Source organism: Arachis stenosperma, chromosome 7 (assembly GCF_014773155.1).
Source record: "Arachis stenosperma cultivar V10309 chromosome 7, arast.V10309.gnm1.PFL2, whole genome shotgun sequence".
Lineage (NCBI taxonomy): Eukaryota > Viridiplantae > Streptophyta > Magnoliopsida > Fabales > Fabaceae > Arachis > Arachis stenosperma.
In genome coordinates, this window is record NC_080383.1 from 89,446,933 (window position 1) to 89,464,490 (window position 17,558).

General features: G+C 29.4%; 1 protein-coding gene across 2 annotated transcripts; it reads right to left on the minus strand.

Moving 5' to 3' along the window:
* Positions 1–4,910: 4,910 nt before the first annotated feature.
* Positions 4,911–14,048, minus strand: LOC130940991 (increased DNA methylation 1). Of its 2 annotated transcripts, none has more exons than XM_057869315.1 (9): positions 13,615–14,048; positions 9,435–12,231; positions 8,624–8,747; positions 8,276–8,358; positions 6,807–7,048; positions 6,427–6,513; positions 6,038–6,137; positions 5,676–5,868; positions 4,911–5,597 (listed from the first exon to the last, which is right to left on the minus strand). In XM_057869315.1, the coding sequence occupies exons 2-9, from the start codon at positions 12,012–12,014 to the stop codon at positions 4,969–4,971; spliced, it is 4,038 nt and encodes a 1,345-aa protein (XP_057725298.1). In that variant the 5' UTR covers positions 12,015–12,231; positions 13,615–14,048; the 3' UTR covers positions 4,911–4,968. The 2 variants fall into 2 exon arrangements, with proteins under 2 accessions (XP_057725298.1, XP_057725299.1); XM_057869316.1 differs by having other exon boundaries at positions 4,911–5,570; positions 13,615–14,047.
* Positions 14,049–17,558: the final 3,510 nt, after the last annotated feature.

Consider the following 17,558-nt stretch of genomic DNA (forward strand, 5'->3'; position numbering starts at 1 on the left):
TTTCTAAAGTTTTCAGGACTGTTCTCTGCTTACCTTTTTAGTATATCGTAAATAAAATAATATCTTTTAAATAAAAATACTAATATATAATATATTTCAAAAATATATAAATAATAATCTTAATAAATTAATAACAATAATAATAATTTTTTTATTACCCAAAATTTATTAACTTAAACTTTATTATTAATCTTTTATAAATTATTCTGTATCTTTGAGTTTTCTAAAATAATTATATTTTTTACCCCAATATATTTTATAATTTATTAAAATATTCTTATATATAATATAATTACCAAAATAATCTTGCATCTTTTATAAAATTTCCATCTGACTCTTGAACTTAATTATTATCCAAAATATCCAAAACGTATATAATTATAAAACTAACTTAAAATTTTTATTAAATTATTATTTTAATCTCAAATATAAATTTTGTTTCCATGATTATAGCTTTACCAAAAGACCGAACTCCATTCCCAAAATTTTTAAGTTTTTTGCTTGATTTTTAGGTCTATTTTTTAGCTTTACCGTTACTGATTTCTCACACTTTTTCATTCAATCTTTCAACCACCAAATTTCATTAATTTTCTCAAAATATCATATTACAACAGTCCCAAAATCATCACAACAATCTCAGCCGAGGTGTTCTTCATAGTCAAACCAACAAATCACAAGCAACAACAATAATTCAACAAGATTTTAATATAAACTTAATCAACCTCAAACAATAATCAATCAAACTAACATTCATTTATCAAATTCACATTTAATCATCATAAAATTACCAAACTCTATCTCCGTACAAAATCAAAACAACAAAAATTTTGGATAAATTTTTTGATCGAGTTGCTGAAAAAGAAAACGTTAGAAATCGTCTGTGTCTTCTAAAACTCTAATTAGCCGAATTCAATAGGAAGGGGAGCTACGTCACCGTCAACTTTTACCGAACAAAAATAATGCCAAACGTATAGAGGATGAAGATATGAACACTTTTATTAGATTAAATTTTTTATTAAAGTTACAAATCGCAATAAATTGGAGTCGAAAATTTTGGTGGGGTTACGATTTTTTTCCATGCAAGCTTCGGTCTTTTCTTTTCTTATTTTCTTTCTTCTGAGTTCGGTGATGAAAGCAACCAATATGAAGTAAAGATGTTCTGGTGATTAATGAATAGGGTTATGTGTCACGTTTGACTTTTATTGATCTTTGTTCCGTTAATGGCTTAAGCCAAAGAAAGGAACCAAGAAAATTATTCATTGAATAATAATCCTAATTAAGGTGTCATAGGTTTAGTTTGATTCACATTTCCTTTCTTTTCTTTCTTTAATAGTTCGGCATAATGGAATGAAATTAAGAATAATAAGTTTAGCTAATGAGGTGGCTGATGGTGGTTTATAATTAGAGAAGGAGATTTGCTTAGTAAAAAGATTAGATGTCATGGCTTGGTTAATCATAGGTTGGGTGTTATGTTTTGGAGTTGTTAATTCAGCGGTTTAAGTTATAATAAATATTTCAAAAGGGTATTTATGAAAACTAAATATATTAAAACATAAATAATAATAATATATGTAAATTACTAATATAAATTATATTAGTAACATAATGATAAAAGATATACGATGAAGTATTGATAAAATTAAGTTCATCAAAAAGTGCCGATATTTATTTATATTGCCGGATATCGAACTCGATAATAATATTATTAACTAAACTCTATTTTTAAAATTAAAAATATCATTTACTCAAATTAAAATATACATATAATTTTTATTACTTATAAATCACTAAAATTATAGTTTTAATTATGTAAAATATTTTAACATAAAAAATATATATATATAAGAATATAAACTTGATTGAATTCAAATAGTTATAAAAACAATTTAATTAATTATAATAAAATAATGTCTAAAAATAAGTAACTTCAATTTACAAAATAAATTATAATTTATTTATATTTATATTTTAAAAAATGTGGGTCATTATACAAGGACCATTTCAAGTAATTATGTGAATCTCATGAATCATTATGAAAATTTACTTTGTGAAGTTATTAACTGAGACTCGTTAAATGATTTGATATATTTAACTAAGTTATTATTCAATAATTTAATTATCAATTTTACATAAGGATAAACCACCAAAAATTACTCGAATTTTGCTTTCGACAAAAATACCCTTAAATAATTTTAGAATGTGACAAAAATATCCAACATTAAATATGTATTCTCAAAAAATGCTTTAAAAATTGAATTTTGATATTTTTTTTCAAGCATAATTAGAAAAATAAAATATTTTTATCCTTAAAATTTGATAATTTTTTGCTAAGTATATATTTTTTTGTGATTTTTTATGTCAACAACAAATAATAATTTTAAAAAACAAAAATATAGAGATCAAATTTTTATCTAATTTTTTGTGAATATTTTTTAAATAATTTTCTAAATATTTCTATAAATTTTAGATCTAATACATAAACGGTTTGTCAAATATAAAAATTATTTCCCACTTACAAAAAAAATATTCTTTTTAGACATTTTTGTTGCATTTTAAAAATTTTTAAGGACATTTTTGTTAATAACAAAATTTGAGTATATTTTTGTCAACAATAAAATTAATCGAATACATTTTTAATAGTTTACTCTTTACATAAAGATAATTTACTGCACGTAAATTTTTACTTTTTAATAATCAATTTAATTTTGATGTATTTATTCTTATTTAAAAAATTCATTTTTTTAAAGACAGTAATTATTTTTGTTGGTGTAGAAAATTTGTTTTACTACATCAAAATTATTTTTTTTAGTAATTGAGTTTAATTCTTAGATATAATCATATTTGTAAACATGTTAATATTAACATTAATGATATGTAAATATAACTCGTTGATCAAATAACTCTTGTATTTTTAAGAATATCGATGGTAAAAAAAATTAAATTTTTGTTCTGACTTCTAACGCCATTGAAATTGAGATTTACTTTGTGGGTGACTGGTACAAATACAATATTCCTTTATTATTTGAAGTTTTAAAATTCCATTAAAAATTCATTTTAATCCTATATTAATTTGGTTAAACATATATGTATTGGTGGGGTTATTAAACAATTAATATCTACTAAAAAAATTAATTTTTTTCGTAAAATTACAAATACATTAATTATTATAACCTTTAATTTATATTTTCAATAAATGACAATTATAATTACTATTAAAAATTTAACATATTCTATTATTATATAAGTTAAGCAATTAATAAATACAAAAAAATTTAATTTATTTCCGTATTTTATCTTCTGTGCAATACAAATTAAACTCTCTCTATATATAGTGCATTTGCTTTCAATAATTTATGCATCAACATAAAATTTATATTTGTATAATTGTACATTATACATGCTTAAATATATAGCAAAAATTACAATACATTTAGTAGTTATTGATATTTATTATTAATTGATTGAATATAGAGAAGATTAGCAGTAATTATAATAATTTTAATTGTCACCTAAAAAGAATGAATTAAATAACAATAATTGAATTAATTTTTTATTTTAATTAATAGAAATTAAATTTATTGAGTTAAAATAAGTAATTAAGAATTGATAATAAAAACAATATTCTTCTCATATTTAAAAGAATAATATGATCCTTTTTTTTTTCACTGATATATATATATATATATATATATATATATATATATATTATTGTTTGGCTATTATTTTACTTAACATAATATTCACTTCATATAAATATTATTTATATGCAAATCAGTTTAGGTTGATCAATTTTTTTATTTTTTTTAACGTGAAATGGATTAATGATTATTTATTTATAAAAATGATAAAATTCATAATAAAAAAAGTTTAAATAAATAAGAAGAAAATAAAAGAAATAGAAGAGATAGACTACAATAAATGAATTGAATGTGAGATTTTTCTTTGTAAATTTCATATCACATCCATTTCAATAATAATAAATAAAAATACATCAATTTGATATTCGAGAAAAAACGATGAGATAAAATCATGACACAGTTCTAAAGTAAAAACTCAAATTATAACATAATACCATTGTACAACACAAATTAAAAGTAATTCCACACTACAATACACTTCACTAGGATGCACACAAATCGGATCGGATCGGAGCCTATAAACCATTAATTTATTATAATTGTTTAGATTTATTGAATAAAATAAATAGAAAAATACTCTTTTAGGAGATTGATTTTCTTAATCAAATTAATCTGTATTTATTATATTCAATTAAAACAAGTAATAAATCATTTATTTTATTTTAGATTTTATAAATCAATGAATTAAAATAATCGATATAATAAATTACAATTAATTGATTGATATAAATTATGTAATATTTAAATATCTAATAAAATTAATTAGTTGATATAATTAATTTACCGTAATAAATTATATTCAATGAGTCAAAAGAAATAAATAAAAAAATACTATTAGAAACATCATTAAGTGCAAAAATCTAATTTTTATATAATATATAATATAATAGATATCTAATATACACCAAACATAGTTAATGTAGTTTTTTAACTCTAAACTTAAAAGCTCCATCCAACTCAACTAAAAAGTAAAAAAAAAAAAACTTCTTCTATTAGTGTATAAACTCTAAATCCTAAATTTTCACAATATATTAATAATAGATCAGAAGTTCAAATCTTACCAACTTAGGTTGATCTAGTAGTTTGAGCTAATCTGCTTAAGCAAGTATCAGAAATTCAAATCTTGCCTTATGCATACATCAACCTATTAACTAATAACAAATCCTTAAATAGAACTCCAATCTGCGACGAATTAATCATTAACTTATCGGATTGAGAAATACTGTAGGAAAAAAAAAAACAGTTTTACTTATACTCTATGCTAAAACATAAATTATGAGCATCACACCATTTCCACAAAAAAAATCTATTTTTTTTTTCAACTCATCATTCAACTTGCAGACTTTGCAAATGTTCCAAAAAGAGCAGTTTCACCTGATCGTTCAATACTAGAATCAATTTCAAAATTGCTGCCCACGAATGTTTTACAGGACAAATTTGAAAAATTACCCTGCACATTTGCATTTTCCTGAACTTCACCTACTTTGACATCCTTTTCCTCAATAACTAATACACCTGATTCAGCACCATCTTTCTTTACATTACAGTCCTCACTTGATTGCTGTCCCAACTTACACGCCGTTTGGATTTCGCTGCTCGTTCTCAGTTCGAGCATGCTGTCTCCGCCGCACAATTTATCAGACTTGTCCGAGACCATTACCGGGATGATCTCTGCTCCAAAACAGCTACTAATTTCTGTTGATTTTGTGGCGTCTAATCCAGTGTCGTCGTTGTTGATGGCTTGAGTGTTATCATCTCTGCTGGTTTCCCTGTCAGCAATGGTGTCTCTGTGATTCTTACCTTCAAGTTCTGCTGGTTTCCCTGACTTATCAGCACCCACGTCGTCAGTAGCAATGTCTCCAACATCTTCTAGTGCTGATTTATCCAGGGCCATTTCTTCGGAACTGATACCTACTTTGGTTGGTTCATTTGCTGCCATCATTGATGCATAACAGATTCCTTTTTCAGTTGACAACAATGAATTTTAGTAATATTTTACAATCATAGCATGCTATAAATATACACAAATGAAAATACCTTCGGGTCTTTCCTTCTTGTACAAGGGTTTTTCAAGTAACACTGTTCCAGGAAAAACCATGAAGTTGATTTTGTTGAACTTCTGCTTTTCGGCGGCATCCACAGGTGTGAATCCAAATCCTTTGGTCCATGTCTCCACCAAATCTGGAATTGCTGCTACCACAAGCTTCTCTACCTTGACAGATGTTAGCATCTGCTAATAAAAAAATTGTTAGAAATACAAAAGTCCTAAAAAAATACCAAACAGAGGAAAGTAGGAATGTTCAAACTAAAGAATGCAAACCAACAAGGAAGAAACTGGAACATAACTTTTTGTTTTAATGAAAATTTTGGATAGATACAAAACTTCGGGCAAATAATACCTCTTCAATTGAACTCACAAGGAGTCGGCACATTCCTTGCCGACGAAACCGACTGCAAGTTGCAATGAGAGGCATCTCAGCAACTGTAGTTCCATGCACCCTGCAAAGGAGAAATCCTTCATTTATGATGCAATTATACACCCATGGCAACTCAAATGAATAAAATTACTTCGACAATAACCTAATTCATTAGTAAATCATCTGGAAGGGTAAGCTGGAGAACAATTAAAAGGCATTCCACTAATTTGCTTTGCATATTTGATATTAGAAAAGTAGTTGAACTTGATTCTTGGATTCCCCACATAAGTGTGTGTCAGGGATTGTATTCTAAATAGCACAAAACCTGCCATAAATTCCAGAAGGTAAAATATCTATATTATATGTTTTACCTAATACATGCTACAGATGTTAACACATCCTGCTTTTCCAATACCACAGTGTAAAACCCTTGAAAATTCAGGCGAGCAAAATCAGACCTGAAATTTAGAGATGCGAACTTTCAGATCAAAATGCAATAGAAGATACAGCAACAACAATAAAGTCTTGTCCCATTAGGTGGGATAAGCTAAAATGCAATAGAAGATACTCCCTCTGTTTCAAAATAAGTGTCACTTTCATGTCTAGAAATATTAATTTTTCAATGAACCCAAAAAGTGAAAGACAATTACAGAGGGAGTAAGGAAAACAAAATGTAAGAACCTCAGAAGATGAGGCATTGAAAAAGAGTTGCTGAGGCAAGGCAAAATTGTCATAGGAAAGAAGAACAAACCCCCAGTTGTACAATAGTTGGGGTATCATGTGTATGCCTGTTCTTGGATCCAACATCGACAAAAAACACTCCTCCATGATAGTAAGCGCAACAGCTAACTTAGTATTGCACACCGCCTTCAGGGCTAACCACTGGGTAGAATGAACCTTTTGGTCATCATGGATGCATCTAAGAAGCATCCATGAGAAGCCATTGGAAACATGATTAACTAACCCCACTTGAGATTGGAGACCAGCGTATACCTGCAAATTCCAAGTGTCAAGTCCTTGGATAGAAAATAACATTACAGTGTACAAGGAACTCATGCAGTCATGCTGTAAGATAGAACTGTTGCAATAAAACCAACACAGAAGGAATTAATGGATAATGCAATCCATTATACCATTATCTATAGCATCTCAATCACGCAGGCAAAAACATTCATCAGTAAATTTGTTGATCATTTACTCCTAGAGAATTTCTCTTAATGGCATGGATAAGATCCTAATGTTAAAACAAGCATAAGCTCCCTGTTGAATATAGCAAAAGCAACTCTAACAAATAAAAATTATTATTATTTGCATAAATGTCAAAATACTAGCATAAACATGAAATTTATGTTACATACAAGACTTGTCTATCTTTTGCAAGAAACTGAAAAGGTTTTCACTTTTCTAGTTCACTTATAAACAGGCATCTACTACAATAATCCCCAGAAAGGAAGAATGTAAAATTTCGAGAAAAATATAACTTTGAAAGCTGTCAAATTCATTCTGATATTGTAAAACTATAAAAGGCAACAAAGCAACAGTCATGGAAACATTAAAGCAGAATCAAGCACATTGCTCTCAATTATAATCACCATAGAATAATTTGAAATAAGGATGACTCTGAATTTTAGTTAGAAAGTACAGTTTAAGAATCGCATTAATATGCTGAAGATTCATTTTATATGTTTCAATCTAAATATCAATATCTACCCTTAACATTTAATTTATTTCAATTGTCCCTAAAGTTTTTGATAAGTTTCAATTTTACCCCTACCGTTAATTTCTTTATGGTCAACAGTTAGTCAACTCTTTTATTTTTTTTCCAATTTTATCCTTATTCTAATCATCAACTCTTCTTCATCATCATCACTTTTTCTCTCTCCAACATCACCACAGTGCCACTACCCCCCCCCCCCCCCAACTGGACAGTTGCCACCACCACCCACACTCACCAACCAATCACACTCACTCACTTCACTTGGTTACTGAGTCACTCATTCTCCAAAGCTTTCTTCAAACCATGCCATTTCCCCAACAATAATTCCAAATTACTCTACAGAGTATATAATAATAACAACAATAACAATAACAATAACAACAATAATAATAATAACAATAACAATAATAATAAGTAGTTGCGCCAACACCCCACACCACTGCCTCAAGAAATCAATTTCAAACGGAAGCCTGGAAACTTCTTAAGAAAAATTTAGCAAGTACCTCCTGACAACTCTGACCACAAAACCAAGTATCTGGAAGAAAGCCTTCTTGTTTATCTCTTTCTTTCAGGCATTTATCATGATCTGTTCAAATACATGTTAATAATAATCTGATAAAATCATTACTGAAGCACCAAAAAGGAAAAAGTGCATAAACTTTCAGCCAAGAGAAATCCTTCTTCATGAACAAATTAAGCAGTCAATAATAATAATAATAATAATAATAATAATAATAGTTAGGGAGGCATTGATCTGAGTGAATGAGGCATCCAATCACCCACCATTCTGGAGTGTAAGGAGAGTCAAATAAACAAGATCTATAAATGCAATGTGCACAGGGCATACTTACATTTATGTTCACATTGTGAACATTGCAATGAATCATACCCATCTGAAGCCTCCTTGTCCATGACCAAATTTCCACATATCCGACAAGTGCAATTTGTGCAGTACCAGTTGCCATCAGGGATCTCCTGATGTACAAGAAACAGTCATCATTCTTTCATGGTAGGGTGATAGAACTCCAACAATAACGACATCCACATAGTACAAAATATAAACAAGATCTAAAGAGGACAAGAAAAAAGGGCAGACTAGAACAACATAAATACACGCCTTTAAATCCTGATAACATAAAAAAGAAACTTGACCAGTACCCAGCCAGCATACAGTCAAAAAGTCAAGTGTGAATATGCTCACAGAATCTCCATACCAAATCAAAACAAATTAAGCGCATAGCTTAAGTGCTATTAAACAAGAAATTGCAAGTAAAATATATACCAGGGAACAAAATGACTTTACTCTTGACCACATAGTCAAGTTCATAGAAGTGATAGAGAACATCCACTAACCATAGAAAACCCTTACTACAATCTACTATAGTTTTCAAGCAATAAGTACAGATAAACATTCCTGACTCCATACAAGAAAAAAAGAAGTAATCTTCTACCACAATTTGACAAAGGAAGGGGCAGTACTACTTGTATGATGCTATTGTAAAAGACTACATATATAGTATGTATATAAATAATAACTGTAAAGGATGACGTTATAACAATCACTTAATAGTAAGTCTAATTCCTAAAAAGTAGCAGAAAAAACAATATGAAAAACTAGGGAACATAAGAAAGAAACTAGCCTACTCCAGAAAGCACATATACCTGAGTGGACAAACAAGTCAGATGAAAAGTAGACGGACAGTTATCACAACAAATCAGCTCACCCCCCTCCCCACATAGGCCGCATGAGTCATCATTTCTATCATCATTATCAACTTTCACAGCTTGATTCTGACTTTTCCTGGCTTTGTACTCAGAAGACCAAGCTTGAAGGAGGCACAGTGTAAACGGCTCACCAGACTCCATGAAAAGATTCAAGCAGGGACGATTCAGTGCAAAACCAGCATGAAATTTGAACTCTGATAATGTAAACACATCAGAACAACACTTGCACACAACACCATCCTTGGTAATCCTACCATCCTTAATGACAGCATCATCTTTAAGGCTACGGTATTGAATCACATCATTTATAGATATCACACCATTCTCAATCAACCAGGACACGACTGTCCTTGACCCCAAATAATACCTCTTGCCATCCTTATTGTGATTCCCTGCATTGCAAAGATTCCTTGGTAGCAACCGACATCTGCCCTTTTGGCTTTTAAGATTTCTCCGGCCTCTCAATTTGCCAGATTTTGCTTTAGAATTACCACGAATCATATTTTGGCCAGAATCCTTGTTCTTGAATATTGCTGAGACCAACAGATCATCATCTTTAATCCGGCATCTACTGGACTTATTCATTCCATTTATGGAGTAGTTTGGTTTCCTAATATGCTGGGATGCACCGACAGATGATAACTTCCTGCAGCTTCTTTTTGTTCCTGAATCGTCTGCTAGATTATCGTGAGCCTCTTCCAACCCAAACTGAGTTCCACTTGGACCACCATTCAGTGATTGCATCTGCTCAGTAACAGTTGAGCCCACCATGTCACTACGGTATAACATACTCAGTTTGATCTGAGATACCCTTTTGCACCTCCTCCTCATTTTCTTCTTAAGAATAACACTGGTGGCAGAGCATGTCTTATCTGTCTCAGATACAGAAGCTGTTGAGATTTTTCTGCCCTCTCCATCACTATAATTAGACTGTTGAATAGCCTCAGAGTCATGAAAATGAACAAGGGCATGGCTTAATTCAGATGCATTCTTTTCCTGTGACATTTCCAATAGTACATCTCCCTCAATCCCATTATCTTCATCAACCCTTTGAGAATTTCCAACGTTAGCCTGGGGAACATCATTTACCTTAGACCCTTCAAGCATTTGTATTGAATTTCCCGAACTTGTAAGAATATCAAAAGAGCAAGCACTTTGCTGAGTGCCACTGCTATCTAATCCATAACCAGGTGAGAAAACTAGATCCATACTGCTTTTGTTTACAGAGATTTTTCTACAATGGTTTTCTATGCTGCTGGGATTCGCTACAACATATATATCTTCATCTGATTTCCGTTTACAAGCACTGTTACCCGAAACTAAAGTTCGAGTTGATTTGATTACTTCTCCCTTTTTCAGCGCACCAATCTTTCTATTAAAAAAAATTACTACTACAAAAGGATCCAGAAGCCACCATTGATAAGCCAACATAGAAGCAGTCTCTAACTGGTTCATTCCTTTTTCAACATTTATCAGTGCAATGGACAAATCAGACCAAAATTGACTAATATCACTCCATTCCTTACATTCTTCATATGCTAAATTACATTTTTCAACAGACAGAAGCTGACCGCATAATCTCCAAGCCTTTGTAAATTCCCGGACAGTTTTTCCTTTTGGAGTCCTATAAACGGACTCAATGTATCGCCTACTAGGGCGTTTACGCTTCTCAACTGACCATCCTGCCGCTGTAAGCAACCGCAAAATATGAAACTGCAGCAAAGTACGAGGATCCTTTTTGTCCAGCTTTGATAATGAATCTGAAATATCCATGTCAGAAGATATGAAGTCTTTTGACATTTCTTCAGCATGTAAAGGATTCACAGCACTGATTGATGATGTCGTAACCACAAGCCTGTTTGCAAAGCTCTCCTGGGAAGCAGGAGAAGCAATTGCCTTACCTACAATCACCTCTTTTGCAACATTACTGTCTGCAGTTGCTGATTTACATTTTGTAGCATCTACATCACCCTTAGCCACTGGTTTGCTCTGTAACACATTATGCTTCAACAGATAGCTACTAGATATCACACCACACTTGGATGATTCAACTAAATGAAAAGCAATGGGTTCACTATCACAGTCAGCATGAGATAAATTAGAAACTGTATCTTTTGAAAGTTCTGATGGATTCAAAACATTTTCTGAATCAGATCTACCACTAGGAGTTTCATGTAAAGAAAACTTCATTCGCTTGACATTCATTTCCTCGTCATTTTGATCATCTTCACATGTGAAAATCTTTGGCACACACCCCAAAGCAGTCTCTTTGGAATCTTGAATGGCATTAAGGTCCTCCTCGGGATGTTTAAATCTTGAAGATGAGGAGCGCAGTACAGCTGAAACTTCATTACTAGAGCAGAATGATTTGAAAGTGTTTTTTGCAGATTCACATTCAAAGTTGATAACTCCAGAAACAAGACACCTCTGACTAGACTGAAAAATGCCATTACTGGAAAAGACCTCAGTAAAAATCTGTCTTTCTTCATTAGATCCCTCCTCGCATAAGCCTTCCATTTGTTTGCTGATTGATATCTGTGCTGATTAATGCAGTATCACTTTATTTGCAACTGCTCTTGGTAATCTACATGTTGCTACATTAAGAAGCTACCTCTGGCTTTTTGTAAACAACCTAAGGAAGTAGTTGGCCATTTTTTCAGCTATAAACTAGTATTTTACAAACTCCGTCATTTCAAACCTTGGTTGACAAATAAAAAGACAAAGGCCTGATAATCTGCATAAGAAAGTGAAGTAAGTTATTACACTAACAAGATGCAGTTATTAATTAAACAAACAAATAAATAAATTTAAAAAGAAAAGGAAATCAAAACTAAAACATCCAAGACTGTTTAGCTTCTATATTGAAGTCATCCATATGTCATCCGAAGATAGAAATTCGTTAAATAGAAATTGTAATGTAATGAGAATAAATAAATAAATCATCAAGTAGGTATGTTTATTCCGTCGTACATCTTTTCCTTTCCTCCCAAGTGAACTAAGCAGAAAGTTGGAGTATAAGTGAGAATTATGATTGTTTTCTTTGATGAACTAACATCATTGCCCTAAGAGCAATTTGGTATTATGATTGTTTCCTCCTTTAACAGAATCCGGTAGCAACATTTTCTTTGCCCCCAATTTAGAACAATTTTTCATTAGCAATCCAGTGGATAGGAAATTGGACACATTATTTTTAATGCAGCAGTGTTTCATAATATAGAGAAAGTTTCTCACTGACAAACATGACATTTAACCGAGGGAACGAGGATCAGACATGTTACGGTTTTCATGCAACAGCGCTTTCATGTTTCAACATTAGAGTTCGCTTCAAAACCATTAACTGGAAATTCACCCATTGTACTCTTCCTAAAAAATCAGAGTATTTATCATGTTTCCCTCGTGGAAGTTGCGGGGAATGGTCTTTAAAACAAGACAACAATGTCTAATAAACTTTTTCTGGTTATATTAGCAAAGCATTTTCATTAAACTGAGCAACATTACCTAGCAAGCAACACAGAACCGAAGACATGCAAAATGGGAAATCTGAATGAAATCAAAATACAAATTCAAAAAATCCTAAATCCTACAAACCTTTCATAGTTTACACATATACAACGACATTTTCTTTAGACATTATGACATACAACACTGAAGTTGTCACCAAACTTCAACGACTAAAGTTCTGGAAATCTTTTTGGACAAGAACCTCATCCTTTTCCTCTTTTTTTTTTCTTTTTTTTAAAACAGTAAAATAAAATTACATTGATTAACAAATACCAATTAATTGAATTAAGCATTCAATAGAGAGAGAGAGAGAGAGAGAGAGAGAGAGAGAGAGTCGGAATTGCAAAGGAAAACACAGAAATCAACATGCATGAACGAATAAGCAGCATTGAAACACAGAACAAAGATTTAGACCCAGAAATGGATGATAATGCATAAATCCAAAGCAAAAGAGCTAAGAATTAAGATTATGTCATAGATCAGGACCCACCAAGCTCAGATTTTCAATGAAATTCATAATCTGTGCCCAAGAGCCATGAAAATGAATCAAGCATTTCAACAAACACCAAATATGCATAAAAAACAGTTTCAGGTTTAAAGCCCATGAGAAACCCACCAGAATGGGAGAAGAAAAAGGAAACCCAATCAGAAATTAGGGTTCCTCAAATTTCTGCAGAAGCAGGTGAAAGTCTCTGAGCAAATAAATAGCACCAATTGAGGGATGCCATGGCTTCATTCATTCTATTCTCCATGCCCCTCTGCTTCATCAACAACACCACACACCTTTCAGAATAGAGAGCTTTGGGAAACTCACCCACACAGTGCCACACACCACACCACACCACACCACCCTGCAACAGATATGGAAAAAGAGTCTAACCCAAAAAAGACATAAAACACCCACTCTCTCTCTCTAGAAGTCTCTATTCTCTCTTTCTCTCTCTAAAATATGTGTATCTCGCAACGCATACGCCTTGTTTCTCTCTCTTTTACAGAAGCATCTCCCATGTGACTATGTGTAACTGTGTAAGTTAAGTGTTGTAATGTGATATTGTCATGTACTACTTACTACTGTGCTCTCATTTTTTTTCATTTTCTTCAATTTTCATTACCACTTGCTCTGGTCTATCTTCTTTTCTTTTTCTTATTTTCGGACAGGAAAGCCATCAACAGAAATTATTTTTAATATCGAGACAAAAATGATATTTTTGTTGAATATTGATATTTGAAATATATTAAAGTTTTATGAGTGTGTTGAAAGAAGTATAGGTAAACAATGAAAATATTAAACAATGTGAATAATTGATATATTGGATGTTCAATTTATTAGGTGTGCAGATGGGGTGAAAACTCAGGTGAAGTCGACTTCACGTGAAGTTGATACCTGAGAGTCGTTAGATGAAAATTTAGTCAAATCAATCAAATCATCTAACGGTTCTCAAGTATCAATTTCACGTAAAGTCGACTGCATCTGAGTTTCCACCGTGCAAATGATTAGGTAGGTAATTCGAGACTGTAGTTTGTTTTTATTTTATTGAGTCAATTTTAAAGCTTATTGTTTACATTGATCATAAAAAGCATTGTCTATCTAACAAAATCCAAATATATATATATATATATGCATGTTGACCAAAATATTAACACGATGACATGTGTCTAATACGCAGCATATTGTAACACACACTCTACATATTAAATTTCTATATGTAAAATTTACCTACATATAATTACACTAAATAATTTTATTTTCAACAAAAATATCAATATTTTTTTATATAAAAAAATTAGCCACCTATTAACAAAGTCATTAATTTTAGATTATTAAATTAAGATCCTAAAGAATGAAAAAATTAGTAAAATAATAAAATGAGATTCAATCTTAAATTAAGATAATAGAATATATATTTTATAAAAACTACAAAATTAATAATAATAATTAATTCTTTACTTTATCACTTTATCAATTTTTTTTATTTTAGCGAATTATTTTTTTTAATTTTTTATTTTTTATTATCACTTATTCTTGTCTCCGTCATTTTTTTCTTCTTTTTTTTTTTCAATAAAAATACCCATTAACAAAGTCATTAATTATTAGTCTTTATAATTTTTCTAAACTTTTAATTGGATATCTGTTGTAATAGATAAAAATTTTATTTTTTAAAATTATTTTTATTAAATATAAATAATTTTAAAATATTTCTTTTTTTGTTTAGTATAAAATAAATTATAAATAAATATTTTAAAATAAATAATTTAAAAATATTAATTATTTTCAAAAAATATCTAATAAAAATCTATTATAAATATTTATTTATTATAGAAATTTAATTATAATATTATAAGTTAAAAAAATTTATTAAAAATTTAATAAAATTATAAAAATTAACGAATAGTTAAATCTTAATTTTATTAAAAATGAAGATTTAGCTAACTTTAGAAATCTTTTATTGAAAATTAAAGGTATGAAGTTTTCGATACTGTTATAGTGTATTTATCAAAGAAGTTTTAAAAGCATTTATTTTTAGTAACAATATTCTTAGTTATTTAAACATTATGTTTTGAGTTAAACTTTTAGAAGGAAAAAAAAATTTAAACAATAAATTTCATTAGTCAACTATTAAAAATGAATTGTGGTGTACTAAAAAGTTTTAAATTTTTTAATAATGTTTTAAAATATATATTAAAATTTTTAGTTTTTAACTATTGAAGAATGAGAAAGATAATTATAAAAACAATTAAAACTCCTAATTATTAATTAATGAGACCATCATATTTTGAGGGATGAGTTTTTTTTTGTTTTTCACGGTATTTCCTAATTCGACAAGTCAAAAATTAATTTATCGCAAATTTGAGTTATATTTAAGGATCCGTCTACATTTACTTAAATAGAGGAGTGAACTAACCACTTAACCAACACAAATTTGATTCGAGGGAAGAATTTATTTATTGATTTATTCTCTATGGAAATATGGGCAATTGGGGCCCCCACTAAGGGAACATAAACCCATTTCACACTTCCATACATCTCACGATTTCTCGCATTGCAGATCATATTCCACGTGAAATCAGACAAGAGAGTGGTAAGAGAAAATATGGGACGCTTCCATATTAAGATGGTATGCAATTTAATTTTCTGTATAATTTTTCATTCAAGTTACACAAGGGTATATTATATAATTAATGCTAGACAGACAAACATTTCTTCTGTTTAATTAGTCTCTTTTTGTTTTAGAATTTTTCATTGTGTAGTAGCTGGTACCTGTGTTTATAAAGTTGAATTACTTTCAAAAAAAAAACTGATGTATATACCACTACATTCATAAAAAATATTTAATATTTTATTTATATTTGAAGTATTTTTTAAAAAAAAATTAATAAATTTAATTTTAAAAGTAAACTCAATTTATTGCTTTTTATTTATGCAAATACTAAACAATAGTATATAACAAAAAAAAATTATAAAATAATTAGATTAATTAAAAAAGCATAATATGCAATAAATCAACTTCTTAATTTTTATGAAAAAATATGCGTGCACATTTTTTTCTCTCCATTATTAATCGTTGCACATTATAGGTTATATCTATGTTCTAATATTAAATAAAATTTAAATATTCTTTATTTAAAAATTTCTATCCAAATATAAAAAAATATATATGAAAAATATAATTAATAACAGACAGATACCAATTGATTAAACAGTACTTGAACAATTCAATTTATCAAATACTTCTCTATACACAATATTAATTGTGCAATATTCAAAGACCGCTTTAGGATTCTGAATTAAAACCTTTGTCTCTTGCTTGTTCTTAACTTTTGAAAGTGTTACATATAATTATCAGTGCGTAAAAATCGGTCTTAGTAAGTATAGACCCATAATTTTTAACTTCTATCCTTGAGTCTTGTTAATTGTCATACTAAAAGACACTATAAATAGAAATTATCTTATGTGAACTTGATTAAAATGCTATCATTATTTGAAATCATATTCATTTTTGGAATTAATGCAATGCTTCCTATTTATTATTTATTATTTACGAATTGACTATTAATTATGTGAAAAAAAATTAAATTTAAAATTAAAATTGACCATTTATTTTAAATTCTAAAAAACAATAGCATTACCATCGGAATTACCATAAGAATAATCTGACGATAACATGGTGTGTAAAAATATGTTTTGACGCTAACATTACCGTCAAAAACATCCAACAGTAATCAATTAATTTCTTAAACTGGTAATCCGACGGTAAATATTTACCGGCAAAATTTATACCGTTAGATTATTTTTTATGGTAAATCAGACGGTAAATTAATTACCATTGGATCAAGCTATGATCTTATTTGACGCCACTACTATTGTTATATGACCATTTCTGTGATATCATGTTATATCTAAATCCAATACAAATAATTTTGTTGATAAATTTTTTATGACAAGATGTCACAATCAAAAAAAAAGAAGGATAAAAAATCAAAATTACTTTTTTTATTATAAAGAGACTACAATAAAAATAAGGAGGTAACACATTAATTACTCCACATGCAGTAGTGAAA

Excerpts from the sequence above, each read along its gene's own strand:
- LOC130940991 (XM_057869315.1), bottom strand. The coding sequence starts at position 12,014 with ATGGAAGGCTTATGCGAGGAGGGATCTAATGAAGAAAGACAGATTTTT. Across the intron at positions 8,748-9,434 it reads TGACTTGTTTGTCCACTCAG|GAGATCCCTGATGGCAACTG; the intron begins GTATATGTGCTT and ends CTTGTACATCAG. Across the intron at positions 5,598-5,675 it reads CAAGAAGGAAAGACCCGAAG|GAATCTGTTATGCATCAATG; the intron begins GTATTTTCATTT and ends CAACTGAAAAAG.